This window comes from Aythya ferina, assembly GCF_964211825.1.
Source record: "Aythya ferina genome assembly, chromosome: 1".
NCBI lineage: Eukaryota > Metazoa > Chordata > Aves > Anseriformes > Anatidae > Aythya > Aythya ferina.
Window position 1 is genome coordinate 28,269,743 of NC_140296.1, and position 20,064 is coordinate 28,289,806.

Genomic DNA, 20,064 nt, shown 5'->3' on the forward strand with positions numbered 1-20,064 from the left:
CTGTAGGACTGCCTTTGGCTTGCACTGCTGGTCACTAAGCAGTAGCCCTGAAGGGGAAATCTCCATCTCTTTGAGCCACATGGATGAACACAAGGACAACTTGGCCTGAAAACAAAAACCACAGCAGGCAATCCTCCTTGAACACCTCCTTTCTGCCAGTGCTACCATCTCCAACCAACCTGCTGGAGAAAAAGGACACAGAACACCCAGAGCAGCTCTGGGGCAGCACATCCATTACCCATTTCCCCACCGCATTCAGGCTTATTTTCTCATTTCGGTCGCACTCCAGGTCTGCCACTACTCCTTCTACTTAGAGCAGGAGCAGAGCACGTGTCATATCTGTTCTGGGTGTGGAGGACATGCAAAAGTTAAAGTCCCATCCTGCCTGGGAGGAATGTGCATGGGAAATCTCTCCTTGTCGACCCCACAGATTGCCCTGTTAACCTGTGAGTTATCTTGGGAGCAATTGTCTTGCTACAACCCTACAAACATTTTTTATTTTTATTTTTTTTGCTGGGTTTATGCTCTACCCATACTCCAGGACGGCCAGAAGTTCAATTTGTGCTTACTAAAGGCAAAGCCATACCCAAGCAGCATGAAGACTGTAGGGGTTTTTCTTTGTGGGAACAAATGGCAGTATTAAATCCTACTCAGAGCTTCTATTCCTTAGAGCCCAGCCTAAACCAACACCTCATGACCTGGATGCAGAGAAAAAACTTCTGTCCATCAAGATTTGGGAGCCCAGGTCAGGGCACAGCTACTCTTGTCTGTCTTGCGTGGAGTTATGAACCAAGTGGTAATCTCACCTTGCTTTTCCCAAAATCGGTGTCTCCACGTAGTTACATCCTCCAGAGAGGGATTCTTCCTTGCGGTAGGCATATGGGAGTTGAAAAAAAGTTCAGGTTGAGTTCACTGGATTCAGCTTTAAATATATTTTTATTTAAACGTAATCCTGTGAGCTAGTAACTGTCACAGCTCGCCGTGATGAGGCAGGGAGACGTAATTCACAGTTTATAGATTGAAGGCCGAGGGACAGAGAGCTGAAGGGTATGCTTGGATATACTCTTTCAGCTGAGCCTTAACAGCTTAAACAGTTACGACCCTTTGGCTGTTGGGTGCTGTTTTAATTCACACTGAAAGGCTGAGCGTGCCTCACACAATAAGTCACGGAGGGGTGGGGGGCAGTTAACAGCTGAGAAAAAAATAACTGGAAATTAAGGGGCTAAAACTCCTTAATATCAGTCACGAGAGTACATCTGGAAAAGGGGGTCCGGATCAACTTGCCTACCTTGGCTGCCTGCGAGCTGAGCTGATAGCTTAGTCCACTTTCTCAGTGCTTCCTTGTGGACAGATGGGAATGTTTTGGGTATCGGGGAGCGGATTCCAAAATGGTGACAAACAAATTTTGCCCTTACAACCACAGCAGAGTGGATTGTGGGGCAGGAAGGAGGTAATAGGGTACAGTTTCAACAACCGTTTAGGTGGGCTGTAAGAGAAAACCAGATGGTAACACCTCTGGAGAAAATATGTAGGGTGGAGAGGGGAGGTTTCCCCTCCCAACAGAACAGGTTAAAAACTATGCTTATTGTAGATTTATAAAATGGCGAGAGAGAAACAATACTTTATGTAAAAACAAAGGGATTTTCAAAGCCTGGCCTATCCTGTCCAGCCTGGAGACTCAGTTCAATTCCTCAAACACAGGATTGCCTCCAATTCTTGAAGACGCTGCAGTGACACTGAAGACAGCCACCTACAAATTTTGTGTGCGAGCCCACATAGCCGTATAGACTCATCTTATCATACATTAGAAAAAGCCACAGTTTCAGTAGATAATTCTTCCTGGAATACAAAAAAAATCACCTTTTCAGGATGCTGTCCATTAATAACAACCAGGCTGCGCAGAGTACTAACTTCCAGGTTGTAAAAATGAGGTGGAAAGGGTCATTAATGGCTTACTTCGAAGAAGGTTCAGCTGTCACTAGCTACCAACCTCAGTAACCATTCTGCTTGGTTTCTCTGACATAGGACCAACTAGAAAGATCAAGAGATCTATCAGCTATTTGTTTTTTACTCCTACTAAATCAAAAAACACATTTTTAGGAAAAAACAGGGCCATTTGCAATGTGACAGACACTGAGACAGAAGTTGTGCACACAGAGGCAACAAGATGGCTAGGCTTAGGCACTTGAGCTATGACAGCTCTTCAGTCTTTGCACTGCTTTGTGAGTTGGTTTTATTGGACTTAGCACCGTAAATGCTATTTCACATTTAAATAGAAGCTGCCTTAGTGCTTCGTTCTTAGCACCGGTTGTTTCTACAGAAATTGTTTCTACAGAAAAATACTGGTGAGTGATGGGCTTATGAGATGGTATAAGCCCTATTACTATTATTCTTCTTATTTTGCTCTGATTAGTACCAATTAGCCTACTTGACTGCCAAAACCAAAACCAAACCCAAAACAAAAACAAAAAACAAAAACCCCTCTACCTTTGCTTTCCCCTTGTTCTCTGGATTTCACAAATATAATGGCAATAAGACTCCTACCAGCCCTGCAGCATCGTGTCGGAGCACAGCACCATGGTGATACCAGAATAATGTTTTGGCAAAGGGATGGCTATTTCTTTGTGTCTGATTAACTGCCTTCTACAAAGTAAAAACACCACCAAACCAACCCACCCAACCTCCCCACCTTCCAACCCCCCAAAAAAGTAAAGGCTATCCGTGTAGATCAGTGACAGAGCACCTATATACTACATGTGTGATGGCACAGAATGTAAATTATGTTAAAAATGACATGAATATCATTCTCTTCACCTCTTCTCTCCTTATCCCCTCCTTATCTCAGAGGCTTTACACCACAGTCATTAAAAGCAAAATGGCCAAAGTATGTGGGCCAGCAACTGTATGCACACACCAATGGGTTTTCACTAGAGCACCTGTACAGTAAGCTCCTCAACAATTAGCATCACTGAATCTCTCTTAATGAACCTTTAAATTTGTGTCTATCTCAGGAGTCATTTTTTTCCTTCAACTCAAAATTAGTGACTAGCTTGCAGAGGCTAGTGGAATTAGTAGTCTGATGGCACTGCATTTCTCTTTGTATTTCTCTCTGAGATTAATGAAGTAACGATCAACAAATTATTCCAAAGGTATTTATTTTTTTCTTGCACATGAAGTAAAAATAAAATCTCAAATAAAAAAAATAACAACAGTTTACTGAAATATACAATCTTACATGTATTTATACATCAAGTATTTTTTGAATATAAGAAGCTAGAAAAATAGAAATCTCATTTTGAACCCATATAATATTCTTGCAGTATTGCTTAGAAAATTATGTTAAAATAAACATCTTTTTTCCTTGAAAAGGCACAGTGCACTTTGCTTAACTAGACAAGTGAAAAGGAAACAAAGAATTCAGTGCAAATTTATAAAATAAGCATTTGGATTACATCTCCTATCATACATGATTTCTAAATGGTTAACTGTTTGGATCTTTCATATTCCAAAACAGAGTTGATTTAAATTGAAAAGAAAGTTGAACATGCCATTGCCTCTTCCTGTTGGAATTTCATTTTCAGAAATGTCCTAATAAACACTTCTGGAAGTTCTTGTTTGACTTGAAGTTAGGCACAATGTATGGAAGCAAAGCATCTTTTAATTTCTCACCTAGAATGCTTCATTTAAACTTTACAGAACATTTTGTCCATTTGAGGTATCTGTGAATCATCTTCACAGTTAAAATTTACAAAAGTATACATTTATTATGTTCAAAATCCTGTGAATTACCACTTTAAAAATTCTGTAACAAAAAGTTACATGCTAAAGTTTGGTAGTTTGCTAAACTGTTATTTAAGTTAAAAACATCAGTCTGTGAAGCTGACAGACCAGTTAAGAATCTCATTAGCATCCATTTCCTCCATGTTTTATGTGAACTTTGACATTTTTATTGAAGTTTACTTTACTTCAAGAGTCAGACTACTCACAAGCCAGAGCTAGGTGACATCTTCTGGATAATAGGTCAGGGTTGGTCAAATCCAGTCAAATCAAACTCAGTGAAATGGTTCTTACAAAAAAAAAAAAAAAAAAAAAAAAAAAAAAAAAAAAAAAAGGATATGTCCTAAGAAAAAGTTAACTTTTTTTTTTTTCATTTTAGATGATTCTAAGTCTGAACAAATGGACTTTTAGTCCAAAAAAAGTATTTGGATAGAATTTGAAAAAGAAAGGAGAAAATTGTATGAAACCTTTTGCTACGCAGCTTCTAAAGCTTGAAATTATAGCCAATAAAATCATATGCTTGGTTAAAAAACAGACCAACGACTACAAAAAGGGAAATTAATACAAAATCAAGTAATTATTTAAGATTTGCTCAAGGATGCTGTTGGTCTGACCTTGCAAAATACTTAGGCAGGTGCTTAATTTTAAGCATGTGAGTCACTGTGCCAAGAGAGATTTTTATGGCAAACACTAATGCACAAATATTAGCTAGACCGGCTCTTCCACTTCAAGATAAGCATGGACGTAAGTGCTTTGCTGGATATGGATCAGGATGCTCAGCACCTAACAGGACTTTAGGCGCTGGTCCAGCAAAGCACTTACCCACACGAACAACACTGCTGACTTTAAGAACACTGCTCATGTGCTTAACATTAGGCATGCTCGTAAGTGCTTTCCTGGAAGGGCCCGATAGACCAATAGTGTATAAGCTATAAAATTTGAAGCACTGTATGTTTAACACACCGCATATTTAACAATGTTAATCTGCTGAGATTTGCTTTTTCTTGGAACAGTGCATGTCTAACTTCAAGCATTTATTTTCAGAAAGTGCGTAAAAAAAGCCTTTAAAAGCTGCTTCGAGATTATGGCAAGTTAAAATAATATTAGCGAGTCTCCTTATGCTCCTTTCACTTCTTCTTTGGATGTCTTTGTGCAGGCATCTAAAAAGAAAAGAAAACCCTAGGCGTAAGCATTAATCTATTCAAATAAGCACCCATGCTTTTAGTTTCCCTCTACAAACCATAAAGTCAGACACAACTGAACACGTGAAAGCAAGCATCACTGAACGCTTCTAAATTTCTGATCGGAAGGCAAATTCTGCCAACTGTGCCACCTTTTCCAATGAAAAAAAAAAATCAGATCACCAATTGTCACTTCTACAAATAGAACTAACTTTACTATGTAAGACTGAAAATGATGTGCAAGTCCAACCCTGACATATCCTGAAGTCAGTGCTGGTATTTCCGTATGAAGTTTTCCGTGCTCAGTGATGTCAATCCGTTTGCAACGTGAAGTCTTAAAAGAGTTGGACTCTAAGAGCTGCTTAATCCGAAAACAACAACTATAAAAGCATCACAACTCATCAGTTATTTACACGAGCATGTAAAGACAGCATGCTAATCCTGAAAAAGAAATAAAGTAAGACCATATTTCTGTAACGGCGCTGGCATATTGTCTCATACTAAGCTAACCAAGCAAGAAATAGCAAAGCAGCACTTCATAATGACCTAGCGCTACTGCTGGCTAGTCATAGTAACTATATTTAAATCCTCGTTGTGGTAGGAAATATTGTTTTATGTATTTGGCACCACATGTTCTTCATAACGTCTTACAGCTACATGTTAAGGAAGTTTCAAAGTTACTAAATGTATTTCATTCTTTCCTAAAGGGAAAAAAAGAGTTTTTGTTGTCACGTGAAAGCTGTAATGGCTCTTGGAAATGACTCGTGCTCTTTTGTCATGCACAAATTTCTGCTCAACCAAAGACACAGTTGCTAATAAAATTATTGTTGTTGTAAGTTACGGCGTAGCTGACAGCCGAGGCTGAGATGTGACATGCTACAACACAACGCATCCATGCACAGAGGAAGAACCCCGACTAGTCCTTATGCGCAGCGACGGATGTGAAAGTCATGGCTAGAGAAAGAAAAAGAAATTGGTACCCCAAATCAGAAGCCATGACAAAGCCTCCCATCTGTATCAGGATTGTCCTTCTGCCCTAAATTCTGACCAAATAGGGTTTTTGTTTGTTTGTTTGTTTGTTTTCTTCGAAGAAATGTTCTCAAACCGTTCAGTCAATGAAAAGATGAAATTCCAAAATTTATTTCACAAAACCTTTGTACTATTAAAACCCCCAAACCTGAAAGTAGCACATTAAAACATTCAGAATAAGAGATTCAAACATGCATCTGTCCCACCTCACAGCTCCTCTTTCTACTGTAACTCTCTCCCACTCTTGGTTTTCCACTGAAACGTCCATCCCATGCTTGCTTGCTTGCTTTCCCAACACCTTCCAGTGCTTGGAATTGTCTTTCTGTTAACAGATACACAATTCCTTTAATCTCATTTACCACAACACTCCCTAAGACATTGCTTATTGCACAAAACTTCTCCATTAACATGACAGTAAGTGCCTGTTTGCTCTTTTTTCATTTTATTACATTACATTATCCCACAGTTCAGTATTTTTCAAAAGGATTCTTCTACTGATATGAACTTGGAAGGCATCTTTGATTGTCATAGAATTTCCGGGTCTAGCTTGAATGCTTTTCAAAATCTAACCCTTCTAGTTTACAACTGCAATTCCTCTGTCTGGGCTCACCAGATGCTAGTTCTTCCCACCTCATAGGAAGAACCTATTAGATAAAGCAAGAACCTATTGGATAAGCCAGTAAGTGTTACTACAGCACTGGTCTTCGCTTATAGCCCAGACAAGTAAGGTAGGAAAAAAAGCAAGATGGCAATCCCAAAGGCAGCGCACATAATTGTCATGACGCCTTCTATTACTTTTTAATCTTGTCTCAGAATTAATATCAGAACAGGAAACTCGATTGACAGGACTGCTGAAATTCTGCTCAGGAGAGATGAACTGCAAGGCAGTGTGGCGTAGCGGGAATTTCTCTATGGCCCTACATGGCAATTCCCATTTTTTTGTGTGTCCCCTATCTTTCTCTATCCCTTATATCGTTTTAGAAAGTTTACAATCACTAATGGAATTTTATTAATGCACCAAATGACATGGGAGAACGATTCTCACTGAAAAATCAACAAAGTGTCTGCATCTGAATCACATATTCAAACACTAATACTATGGACTGACTTCCAAAGATAAGGAAGAATAAGGAAGACACTACTGATTCCTCAGAATGTCTGAAAATCATTTTTCCCAAGGAACATAATTTTGGGTCTAGATAAACCACTTCAGACAAATGTTTTTAAAACTGGAAGCATTGACTTTGTACTTGTTCTCACCTCAGTCCAGTTTCATTGGGAAGACACCCACATTTGTTAAATAAGTACTTCTGTAATCGGAGATAATTCCATAGATTTCCATGTATTTTCATTTATCTGGAATTCTAACTGTACTGACTTCTCTATTTACAAACATAACTTTGAAAAAACACTGCTTTGAAAGACATACAGACCCCCCAAAACTGCGATTGCAAAAAAACCATACAAGGCACAGCATGGTTTTTCATTCATTTCTGTTTGGAAAAAATGCCACGGAGCTCTTTAACCTAACAGACACCACTGCAGTTCCAAGGATTTAAAGAAAAAGCAAGTCAGCTTGAAGTGGAACAATGGCCTAGTTACCAAAAATGAGTCAACTCCCAGTTTCACTGAAAGTCCCCAGTATTGAGGGATACTAGGGGGGTTCTCCAGTGAGCTTAAGTAGCAAAGAATGATGTATTTTAAGATTCCCTTTCTAAAACATTGTAGCTCAAACAGAGTAATGGCTCAGTGCAAGAACTCCTGGAGGAAATCAGACGTTAGTATTGTGCAGGACTGGCTGGGTCTATACGATTGATCCCAGTAACTCAATTCTGTGATCAGGGAAACTGCAATATAGCAGATAGCTGTTTACCTCTGAATATATGAGAATACTCTCTAATAGGGAAAGAACACACCCAAGAGTGAGTTGTATGTTTAAGCAATAGACAAACTTTGTGCGTGTCTTCATAATGCTAAGCCTTACCTAAGACACTCAGACTTAAGCTTTTGAATTAACATCCAGCTCCACGTAGGCTTTTTTTAACCCCCCACTTTTGTCTTTAAATAAATCTGTCACTAATTATTTTGGTAAGGACATACTGACCTTGGAACTGAACATAAAATAATTCTATATTGCTATGTGTTAAGAGATTTATCATTTAAGCCTGAAATGATGTTGTAATTCTTCAAGGATTAATATTTATACACAGGAAAATACCAAAAGCCCACAAGAAATATCCTGAAGCCTGACCCAACTCTTGAAACATACAACAAACACCACAAGCACAAATTTGTTACATAAAGTACTTTATTGCATCACATGGATGTTGACATTTATTGCAATTTGTTTCTAGCATCTTCAAAACAACCAAAATCTGAATATAGACACAATATCTTTTTGCCTCAATAAATTGCAGCGCTTATCTCAGCACTTAAGATTTGGGTCCACATAAAAATCTGATGATGCCATCCTATTCTGGTGTCATACTGAGTAAAAACCTCCAGAGAGTCTCAAAAAATAATGCTCCTAATGAACAAAAAAACTCTCCTTTAAAACTTATCACAGGAGAGGGCATGTCTCCAGCCCACAATGGAGTGCAATGGAGAAAACTCTGCCGTGTTCTTGACTGAGCTTGCTCTAGAAGGCAAGGCAGTACATACAGCTGTGCTGTATGCTACGTGCTAATTCCAGGCTGGAATTTCTCCGTGGTACTACCTTGCCCCACTGAGACAACTCTGTCCCACACTAGCTTGCAGATCTCTCCATCACACTACACCGTGAACGTGAACATGCCCTGCATATATACGTAACAAAAAAACTCCAAGAGACATTTTTAGCTTAATGTAAAAATAAACACCGTATAAAACTTTTCCAAGAACGAGTCTTTATTTTGATGCTTTAGGTTTGGAGCTAAAGAAAGAAGAAATGGATTTCATTCCACTCTTATCAACTTTGGCCAGAGCCTTCTGAGCTGCAGTCATCTTGCTGTTTGCCTGTAAATGAAATGCGAGGTAGAACAAGTTAAAAAGCATTTTTTGTAGGAGGGAAGTATAAGCTACAAATTTCTAAATACAGAAGTCAAACAAGAAGCTGAATCGCTTTTTTAGTATACAGCAGGAAAGATAATTTTATGCAGGCTTTAAATTGTAGGGGAAAAACCTTACAAAACAAATTTGAGATTATTCAATCAGAAAAATACTTGTCATAAATTGCTTAACCTCAGACAAAGACAGAGAATCAATTACAAAGACAAGGAGGTGAAACATCTTTGCCTTCTGCAGAATGAGATGTCCCAACTCAAACGTTTACTTTGGGATAATCCCTGAGTGTACATTAAGAGGAATAATGCATGCAATATAACAGATACATACTGTACCCTCCGACTCAATCTCATGATTATGTTGTCAGCAGGCTGAATTACAGCCTTGCATTACAGATGATGAATAATTCACACTGATTTATTATCAAAGTCTCTATGTGCAGTGAAATAAAGGGAAAAGAGATGGAAGAGCTAAGAATGAAGAAGGTGACCAACATTTGCAAAGCACTTTGAGGCCACTGGGACAACTTCCCAGACTTTTACACCTAAAACACATTTTATGAGCCACGTTTTATAGAGCTGACCTCTTTTCTTTCTTACATTTTAAAATGTTATGTTTTAAATCTCTAGCTGGTTTACCTATTAAGAAAACTTTGCGTTGACCTTTCTTTATGATATTTCTCAGTCTACAGGACTTCACCATTACACTACTTGGGATCAGCTAGAAGGTTGCGGACAGGATGGAGATATGCAACTGCAGTATGACTGTCTGTGTTACTGTACAAACAAAAACACTGCCAAAGTTATTAAAAAAAAAAAAAAAAAAAAAAAGAGTACTATACTGTACGGAGTCCAAGAGCTATCTTTTCTTTCCCAGATTCTCTCATCAATGTGCTTCGTTATTTTAGAAGTAAATCATATTTAGCATTAAAAGGAATTCTCTCTCCTCGGTCTGTTTCTATTTTTATGCTCAGTTCAAAACCTATGTGTACATAATAGAGAGAGGGGAAAACATGCAGATTTTACACTATTTATTACCTCCACTTAGGGGGCAATCCCCTAAGTTCAAAACAAGTGTGTGTCCCAGATACGAACAATTCTGGGGGGTGCTAGGGAAAGAAGGAATCTATCTGTCACCAGCTGCTTCTCTTTGCAAAAGGATAAAGAGTAGTCAGCATTAGTCTGAAGGTCAAAGACCAGAACAGAGGGCCTTTTTAGTTCCCAATGGACTGCAGAAAGATTCATTTTCTTTCAATGCTCAGAGAAACAACCCAGTGCAAGCCTCACAAGCTTGGCACACACAGACAATCTATTTTTCACATCTCTGCTGCTCTCCTAGGAACGGTACAGTGGCAAGCACCACTGGACTCAGATTTGAATTGGCCTCCAAACTTGTGTTGGAGCTGGCAGTCAGCAAGCTCAGTGTTGATTTAACTGTATTAAATTGACATAAATAAGTGCACAAGCAATATGTCTAAGTAAAAATACAGCCTGTCTCAGCAGCCCTTGGAATTTAAGTGCATGTTGCCATCATTGTTTCTTTTTCAGATAACCAAAAGTTATCAGGTTGCTATCACTCAGGCGTAGGATTTCTCATCTGAAGTTCTCAAAGAGCTTTGCAAACATTATCTGAGAATCTTAATGTGTCAAAGTCTGCAAGGTTCACTGGCGTGTTCACCAATAAAATACAGTCAAACAGTAACAGTTTAGAAGAGTTCAGAACAGGACATGAAGACCATAAAAATCAAATTAAACCTGAAAGTTCAAGATGATACAACTGCAGAGATCTGCCATTTGGCTTTTTTTTTTTTTCCCCCTCTTCTTGTGTGTTTTGGAGGAGAGTAAAAGGGACTCTGTGCTAATGTTAAGTTTTAATCTATGCTTTAACAAAACATGCATGAGTACAAGGCTGGCTTACCTTTTTGTTTTTCAGATTGCTGCTGTTAAACTTAGTATAGTCTTCTTCTGCTTCCACAGGGACATCTGATAATTTCCTTTTCTGAAATGTTAGAGTGATGAAGTTTCTCTGTCAACCACTTTTATGTGTACACACATGGAAGTTTAAAGCTCTGGCTTTATAAAGTAACCATAGCACCAAAACAGGACTGGCAATGAACAGAGGAATCTGCAGTAACAGTGGAAAGGTTTCTTTTTGTAATTGTCTTCTTTACACATGATTATATACCATCCCTAAAGTATTCAGAAGAGATCATTCAATGCCGTAGGAAGCATTTTCTTCTCCCTAGCCTTTCTGAAGAACGACTTTACAGGAATCACTTTAATCCAGTTTTTAATTTCCATGATTGTGTCTGTGGTGTCGGAGTCTAAATATTTAGAGAACCTTTATGGAGCAGCTGTTGGAAGTTAATTGTCTAGCAGCCAGGGAACCCAGACACTGGTCCCCACAGACTCATGGAACTGTGAAGTACCAGCAACTCCAGCATTACTGCTATCTGCCAGCACGAGTGGATCGTCATCAGGTCTGTTATCTGTTCGTGCACAACCTCTAGAAGTGATTAGTTTCTACAGTTTGGCCACAATGAAACACTGACATAGCTCTGCTGGCTGCTTCAGCACTTGAATCCAACAGTACATTGAGAAGCTTGACTGTGCTTGTGCTGGGTGCTTTCTAAACTCAGAAATAATGGGAGTTAAGAGTCCTCAGCACTTCACATGATCAGGCTGTAAGAATGAATATTTCTTTCCATAAACTGTGAGCATGTGTTTAGTTTAAAGGTGAAAACTTTCTGGTGTGCTTCCAAAAGGGAAAAAAAGTATATGGTATTTTACAACACTGTATTTTTATTATTATTATATATCTGATATTACTACCCTGTCCTTAATATCCTGTGAAATCTAAGCTGTGGCCTTCCCAGGTCTTGTGCCAAAGAGAGTGATTTTGCAAGCAACTTGGATGGTACCGTACCATTTTAAGATCCTGTTTTATTCATTTTGTTTATGGTGCTTGTGATCTCCCTCCCTCCCCCCTCCCTTCTGGCACAGAAGCCAGGTCTGCAGCTTAGATTTCTCAGCTCTTAGAACCAGATCCAACAGCAGCCTTCTCTTCTGATTTCAATGGGATCTGGATCAGTCTCTCTGGGAGGCTGTTTACTGAGCTGTGATTACATTTTCAAATGACAATGTAACGAATAATGACTATTCTCCTCTTTTTGGAATCTGATAAACAAGTTTTTAAAACTTACAATAAAATGTTTGCATTTCAGCAAAGCATTTGCTGTTCAGTTGTAGCAGAGCCTACATATCCTTTGTAAGCTGTTATCGTCTGCCCATGGCCAGACTCGCCTATGCTGACAAACTGGACAGTATAATGATTACAACACAAGATCAACGGCTTACAATTAATACAGATAACATATTTTTGATTTAATCATTAAACCACGATGTCCAGACTGCACCCAGTCTACTTGATATTACAAGAGAGAATCTGTCATAGCTTTTCTGTCAAGCATTGACGTTTCTAAATCTCTCCCCCCCTCAGAATTTAACACAATTTCCAAACATGTAATTACTTTGCTATACGAGGAAATATATGTTAGACCCTTATTTGCAAAAATCATATACTTTGTCTGTCGATATACCTTGTCCTCATAAAGAGAAACCTCAATGCAAAGCGAGTAAGAAATTACAAAGTCAGTAAGTATGGTCTAAAGGAGACTCCAAAATTTAGTGTATGAGTCTGCCTTGCTCCTCTGAGGGTGTGAGATAAAGGAGAGATTTAAGCACCCAAGCTGCAAAGACTTAAACTCAGACACATCATGCACACCTTGGTCAGTGCTCTGAAAATTAATGGTATACTCAGTAAGATTTCACTGCCCAGCAACTGAACGGTTCTAAGCCTCGTTTCCTCTGTAACCCAACTGCTGAAATAAAACTATTTTTAAAAATAGAGCCTCGGAACTATCCCAATAATATAAAAGCTATTCATACAGAATATGTAATGTACATCACATGTAGTTTAATATAGTTGTTGTAACATGCTTATATAGCTAATGAATATCAGTTGGCTCCTGATGTGTGTTTAATATTTCTTACAATACATAAAGATAATTCTTAACAGAATCAAAGGGCCAAGTAACTGTGCAGCCAGAACAACTGTCCAACCACATGGAAATAACTTATATCCATGGATATACATTGGAGAACAAATGCTATTAATAACAGTAGGGCCCAATTATTCCTGCATGTGCTAGCTGACATACGACTTAACAAAACAGTCACTGAACCGGCCAGAAATGAGGTTATTTTAGACTGTGTTTCGGTAAGTAGCAGGGACTTTGCAGGAAAGGTCATTGTAGTAAGTAACCTAGTTTCAGTCGACACAGGGTGCCTCAGTTTAAATTAAATGAAAAGGAAAATCAGAAGTGAGGCTCTTGATCCCACAGGGGCAAACTTTGCAAACTGTTTGCCTTCTTTTCAAAAGCCAAAGCAAAGGGCTTGACGCGTGAGGGGAAGACTCTTGGAATGCAAAAGAAAAAGATGAAATACGTAATTTTGGATCTCTTACCTTAACAAAGTGAAGAATTTTGAAGGAAAGAGCTTCTCAAACTAAACTAGATGAATACTCCCCCCCCTACACACTCACACAGATGCACACATTTTCCATCCCCCTCAAGTAAAAAGATAGTAGTAGTAAGCAAAAATCTAAAATGAACAGAGCAAAAAAAGCATAAAGAAAAGATATTTGTTTTAGGCGTCAGGTAATACAGGGATAAAGGGAGAGCTGCCAAAAAGTCAAGCTGAGTTAGACCTTGGAAAGGAAATTAAAACAAATAGTAGAAGGTTGTTTAGCCACAGAAGCAAAAATGGAATCTAAAAAGCAAGGCTGCTACAAATGAATAGATATTAAAGCTAATCTAGGTCTAGCCCTAAAATTGAATAAATCCTTTGCCTCAATAAATTGTTTTCAGTGAAGATGAAGAGGTTAAATTCTGGGTTAAATTTAGATGAAGAGAAAAGAAATCACTCTGTTCAAAATAGAAGTAAAACCCAATATGCTGACACTGTTGGGAGACTGCCTCAGAAAATCACAAGTCCAGGAGCAAAACCTGGCAACCATTCTACTAGATAGGGACCACATTGCCACAGAGTAGCAAAACAACCATCTATTTGTGAGGAGGAAGAAAAAGTTAGAGTAGGCTTCAGCAGAATGGAAGCTGTGGGTGTGTGAAAGAAGGAAGAATAATTAAAGACACGGAGTAAATGAGAACTAAATGTAGGCAATACCTACTGACTTCTTTTTTTCCACAAAGATAATACAGTTTCTGGTGACAGAAAATGTAAGGGATAGGCAGAGGATTTGACATGGTGCCACTTCAGCAACGGAAATGAAAGATGAAGATTGCGTAAGAATTTTAAGGTATGTAAGAAACTGTGTGAAAGGGAAACAAAGGCAAGTACTGCAGAAAGGGATGTCATAGAGATGGCGTAGGGATGGATGAATATTACAAGTGGAGTGCCATGAACAATACCTATTCAAAATGTTCGTTAATTGTTAATTAAAGATAACAGCATGCTAACGTTCACTGAATGTAGACCACTGAGTAGCATTATGAATACCTAAAGAGCTAGTAACACTGTGAAGGAAAAGCAGAAGAGCCTTCAAGACTGGAAACATTATAAACAGATGAAATGTACAGAAGTGTAAGGTCGTGTATACAGCAACAACCTGCACGAATTTCAGTGCAGTGTAGAAAAAAAAGACCTGTGTGTCTTAACTGTTCACTGCATGACTATCAGCTACTTCACCCAGTAAGAGAGGCAAATGGGATTCTAAGATATAATGAGATAAAGTACTTCTAGTTAAGACCAGAAGGGATTAATGCCATCATATTGTATTGGTAAAGATGTTACCATGAAAAACTATATCTGATCCTGGTCACCTGTTTTCAGACAATTGAGTTCATCTTGGAACAGGTGCAAAGAAATGTTCCCACAATGATAACAGAATGGAGAACCCATCTTCCACAAGAAAGTTTGGCTTCACAAAATGAAAACAGAAGGATATATATTTTCCCTTTACACGCTGAGAGAACTTATGTTAGGGAGGGAAAAGAGCCATTTCAATTAAAACAAACAATGATAATGTTAGCACAAAACCACAAGGGAATAAATTGGCCACGAATAAATTCAAGGTGGAATTTACAGGAAGGTTTCTGAGCATCAGAGGAATGAGGTTATACAACAGTCTTCCAAGAGAAGTAATGGAAACAAAAAATCCTAATGAGACTTACAGTGGAGAATGGTCAGTGTAGGAGAGATTATCCAACATGGTTGTCTGGGAATCCATGACCCAGGAGGTCCCTTTCAGGGTCCTCATAAATTACATATGAAAGAAAACCTATGAGGTCATAGCGTCCCATCAACCTCAATAAAACTAAATGAGCAAAACACAAAGGAGAAGACTGCTGACCAAAAACATAAAATAAGTCTCTTTCCCTCCCCTTTTTTAAACAACAAAACCAACCAAAATATTGCTTAACATAAAATATAAAAGTACCTGGTAATGTTCTCGTGTTATTTCAGACTGTGTTTTTACAAGGCCAATTTACTCATTGTATTGCACCCAGTGCTTGGCCTAGCTCAGTTTTAATAACAATTCAGAGAAACTAGCTTACAACATACTATATCTTTTAATATCGTTCTCCTTAATGCTCTCCTACCTTCAGTGGTGGCTCTGGTGAAGGGCTTGTAAGTTCTGGGAGACTGCAGAACAAAAAACTTTATGTTATAAATTTAGACAGCTGAATGGCCCAAATTTTAATTCCTTTCCCACAAAGGTTGCTTTGTGTATCAGCACATGGCATATGTTTGCAAAAAAAGTGGCTCATAGATCTTGCCTGTATTTCTGACTCAGATAACTGAAAAAGAGCCAGGCACCATGAAGAAACATGGGCTCTTAAAAAAAAAAATATCTTAGATTGGGCAGTCCTAACAGAAGAAACCCACATTACTTTTGAAAATTTTGGCTATATTAGTAAGACGATTTTACAAAGCACATAACACCTCTGCAATCAAACTCATAAGACATGGGACTTCTGAGGTGTACACTGAGCACTTCTGTAGGCCACAACAACAGAACACAATGAACAGAACTGAATGGAGGGGAAAGTACAGGGTGCCAGTGATGCCCCAAATAACCTCTGCTGCTGGACAAGAGCACCAGCATGAGGACGCTCTCACCTTACAGATTTAAGTATAAACTCGCATGGGTTACTTATGTGAACTCAAACCCCACACCACTGAGTGAATGGGGAAAATTGTATTATTCACTGTAATTTTGATGACCAAACACCAGCATTCAACAGAAATGACCAAAAGGATATTAATGCATGCCACATAAAACTAGCAGCTAGCTGGAACAATACTTACCCTAAGTATTTTGACAGCTCCTTACTCAGATCTTCAGGAATATATTCTGATATCAACCCGTGGGCATACCGTACATAGTCTCCAGGAACAGGGCAGGGAATGAAAAGGAGAAGAAAAAGAACATTCACATTATAAAGCCATGCTGTCTTAGCCATGTTGTATGCACTACCATAAATCATAAGGTTGAACTAATAGTAAGAGACTTCTAATGGATACACTGTGATGGTTCTCTGTGTTGAGTAGTTTATGTTACATGACACTTGTAGGTTTATTTAAAAAGTAAAGACTTACTACACTCACTTTGTCAGCACATGTTATTAATATCTGCTCTATGTACTTTACAAAAGCTGTTCACTTTCTGAGAATACTAGATATCATGTATTTTTCCGAATAAATTAAATTTTAAAAACCTGCAAAAGTAAAAAGCTGACTCAACAGAACATGCAATCATTAATTTTAAAGCATCTGGATCTTACAATTATTTGGCAAGCGCTTCAGTACTAAAGTACATTTTCTGGCTTCAACTGAAAACAATTAGATGAGACAATGAGTCTATTTCAAAGTCTTGTACTTAATTTCAGTACTTTACGGAAAATGCCAAGGCCTATCTAAACATCACTGGCAAGACAGGATAATTATCTGTGGAAATATGAACTACTAGAAGCTGTTTTCAGTACAGGGCACTCCTGCTATAAATGTTTTTTCTGAGAGACGGGAAAAAAAAGTGACCCTTTTATAACATGAAGTCCTAAACCAGATCTTTTCCGGTCACGTTCTACACTCACACTTACTGATCACGGGCTGGAACTTTCAGACTTACTGTTGTTGGGGCTGATAGGGAGTAACTTTAGCCATGCACAGGAAGTATTTGCCAGACACACATTAAGCTAAAATCTCACCTCCAAATTCCATCTACAATAGGCCAGCTCTATCTTTTTGTATGACTACACACTAAGAGAGTTAAGAGGTACGTGGTAAACTGGCCTCAGGGTAGTGAAGAGCTTTTTTTTTTTTCTGCAACAGAGTTTCCTCCTTTTTTTGAATATCTAAAAAGCCCAACGCAAATTGGCACCGAAGCAGAAAGCATTAACCAACTGACACCGGCATATGCATTTTGATCGGACTAGCAGCAAACTCACAGTATCTCCTGTCTGCACTTCTCTTCCCTCCACTGCCTCAATTCATCAAGTCTTTGTCACTCCCTAAGCCCATTTTAGGGTCAGGAGAGAAGAAGAGAAGAATAAATAATTTAAATCCAAGACAACTTCACCTTTGCACTTAATATGACCAATTTATTTCTTAAGAAAAATATTTCCATCATTTCACTCTTTGCATTATGACACTGAACGGTGAGGCCAAATCAACTGCTATTATAACCCAAATACAAAATCAATTTTCTTTGCATTTCTGCCCTGAAGGAATCTTCACTGATTTCCTTTACCAATTTTAAAATACCACTGTTTGCCTCACCTTAGCCTTGCTTTGTCATTAACCTCCTGTCAGACACCAGGAATAGTTGTACACCTCCCTTCTTTGTCTTCCTAGTGAAATATTCAGGTTTCATATGTTGAATCTTCCCTCCTTTCCCATTTGCACCCATTATATCCTCCCAAGTTTTTGCCCTACAACATCTGTAAAAGCTAACTACAATACCCATCTATTTATGAGGTACTGGTATTTCATAATACCGTTATGCAAGAAGAAATTCTCCACCAAAATAAATTGCACTGTCATGGCAGTGAAAGGATCAGACAAGAAAATTAGGCTTATTAAAAATGAGTGTTGAGTAAGGTCCATTTGACTTCCTGTCATTCACCTTGCTGTATACAGCGGGACTGCCTCCGAAACTTACCTATTTTTAAACCCTGATATTCCCTACTCAAATGCTGCTCTTTTAAATCTATACATCTAAAAAGAGAAATATATGCATGTTTTTGTAAGTAAGCAGGAAGGTGGAAAAAGCACTACAGATTAGCTATTTGATTACTCATTTCAGAGAAAGTATTTAGGCATAGTCAAGACTGTCACTGTCAGGACAGGACAATTTTCCGTTTCTTTAAAGAAGTAGGGGTAGGGAAAAAGGGTAAAAAGCTACTGTAAAGTTAAAGTAACTTACAAATTTTGCAGCTTTGTCTCCCTTTAAAAACCATATATTACAATCCCTGTTCTATAAAACTGTCGAGCTGCCTCTTAAATCTCATTTATGTTGTTTCCTTTGATATCATTACTTGGTAACTCATTTTCCACTTCGTCAGCAAGTTGCTTTGTTTTCCTTATTTTTCAATGGCATGCAGACTTCTGAATGTCTTAGTAATCAGAAACAATTTGCCTTTGTTCATTTTGTTCTGAACCTTTCTTAATTTCCATTAGTGTCCATTTTCAGGTTTCTCTACACAACTTCATATCCCAATGACATTCAGGATGCTGCCCTCCCCAGCAAAAAGGTGACTAGTAGCAAGCAGGATCACTCCAGACTTTTTGGTATCAGCACTGTCACTTTCAGAGAGATTTAATATGCACACGCTGCTGAAGTTTTTGCCCTGAGTAAGTGTACACATCTGTTCTGTCCATTTGTCACATAAAGCAACGTTTTTAGTCTATGACTGTGCCTTTCTACCATCCTTTCTCTTCTAAGAGACTTCTATCAACAGCATTTGCATACTAATAAAAAAAATAGACTTTTCTAACACAGAGACTTTTATTGTGTGGATACTCATACATATTATGTATGGTCTCAGTTCAGTAAAGCACTTCAGCATATATTTCACTGAGAAAACATCTTCTCTGTAAACTAAGAAGAAGCCAAAAGAACCCCAGTTGTGATCTAATGTCAAGGACCCCCCGACGAAGATATCAAAGAACTCAAGAAACTTCAAGAGACACAGCCACAACATGTATGGATTTTTCTGTGCAAGGAATACATTTACTGCAGAGACCACTTTCAGTCCATTTTAGATGCTAATCATGTATTTTATCTGCAGGTATGTGGTTTCACAAAAACTTAATTCATTACAGTGCTTAACAATGGTTAGTTTTCTTACCTTCTTCAGCATCTGTGATCTGTTTACCGCTGATAAATGTAGGTGCCTGTACCCTTTCACCTACAGATATATTGTTGCTTTTAAGTGCTTTCACTGTTTGATTGACCTATAGGAAACCACAGAAAGAAATGTCTATATCAGTGTTGTTATGCACATGTTAATGCAGTGACAAAGCTCTTGTAATTTTGTTTCAAGCATATAAAACACTCAAGTTATGGACTGTGGTGAAATTTAATATACATTTGTAATGACTAGCATATGAGCTCAAAAACGCAACAAAGCTAGCCCGTTTTTGAACGTGTTGCCTTGGCAACACAGCACCACTTTCGTGGCACCCTAAGATGCGATGAGCTTTTCAGATGTAACAGCCACCCTTATCCAGGTGAGAAATACACCTGCTGGAAGAACAGAGAATGCCTCAACCCAGTTGGATTGCAAAGGCAGCCCCGACGGAAATCAAAGATTAAGACCATTACAGGGCACTGTGATACTGTACCTAACGCAGAGATCACTGGCAAAGAAATTTTCAACACAAACAGACGCCTGCTCAAACATTCAGGCATTCATTGGAAAGGAGATAACCCCCAGCTTCATCGGTGCAGAAAG

General features: G+C 38.4%; 1 protein-coding gene across 3 annotated transcripts in view; it reads right to left on the reverse strand.

Moving 5' to 3' along the window:
- Positions 1-4,757: 4,757 nt before the first annotated feature.
- RNASEH2B (ribonuclease H2 subunit B) overlaps positions 4,758-20,064 on the reverse strand; it is a 42,004-nt gene continuing 26,697 nt past the window's right edge. For 2 of the 3 annotated variants that reach the window (XM_084525478.1, XM_084525477.1), the window contains exons 7-11: positions 19,459-19,564; positions 16,418-16,496; positions 15,709-15,751; positions 10,947-11,027; positions 8,278-8,981 (exon numbers count right to left, since the gene is read on the reverse strand). In XM_084525478.1, the coding sequence (XP_084381604.1) occupies positions 8,874-8,981; positions 10,947-11,027; positions 15,709-15,751; positions 16,418-16,496; positions 19,459-19,564 (417 nt within the window). In that variant the 3' untranslated portion in view covers positions 8,278-8,873. Of the gene's footprint in view, positions 4,938-8,277; positions 8,982-10,946; positions 11,028-15,708; positions 15,752-16,417; positions 16,497-19,458; positions 19,565-20,064 lie in introns of those variants that run through there. The other variant, XM_084525479.1, reaches the window with a different exon arrangement.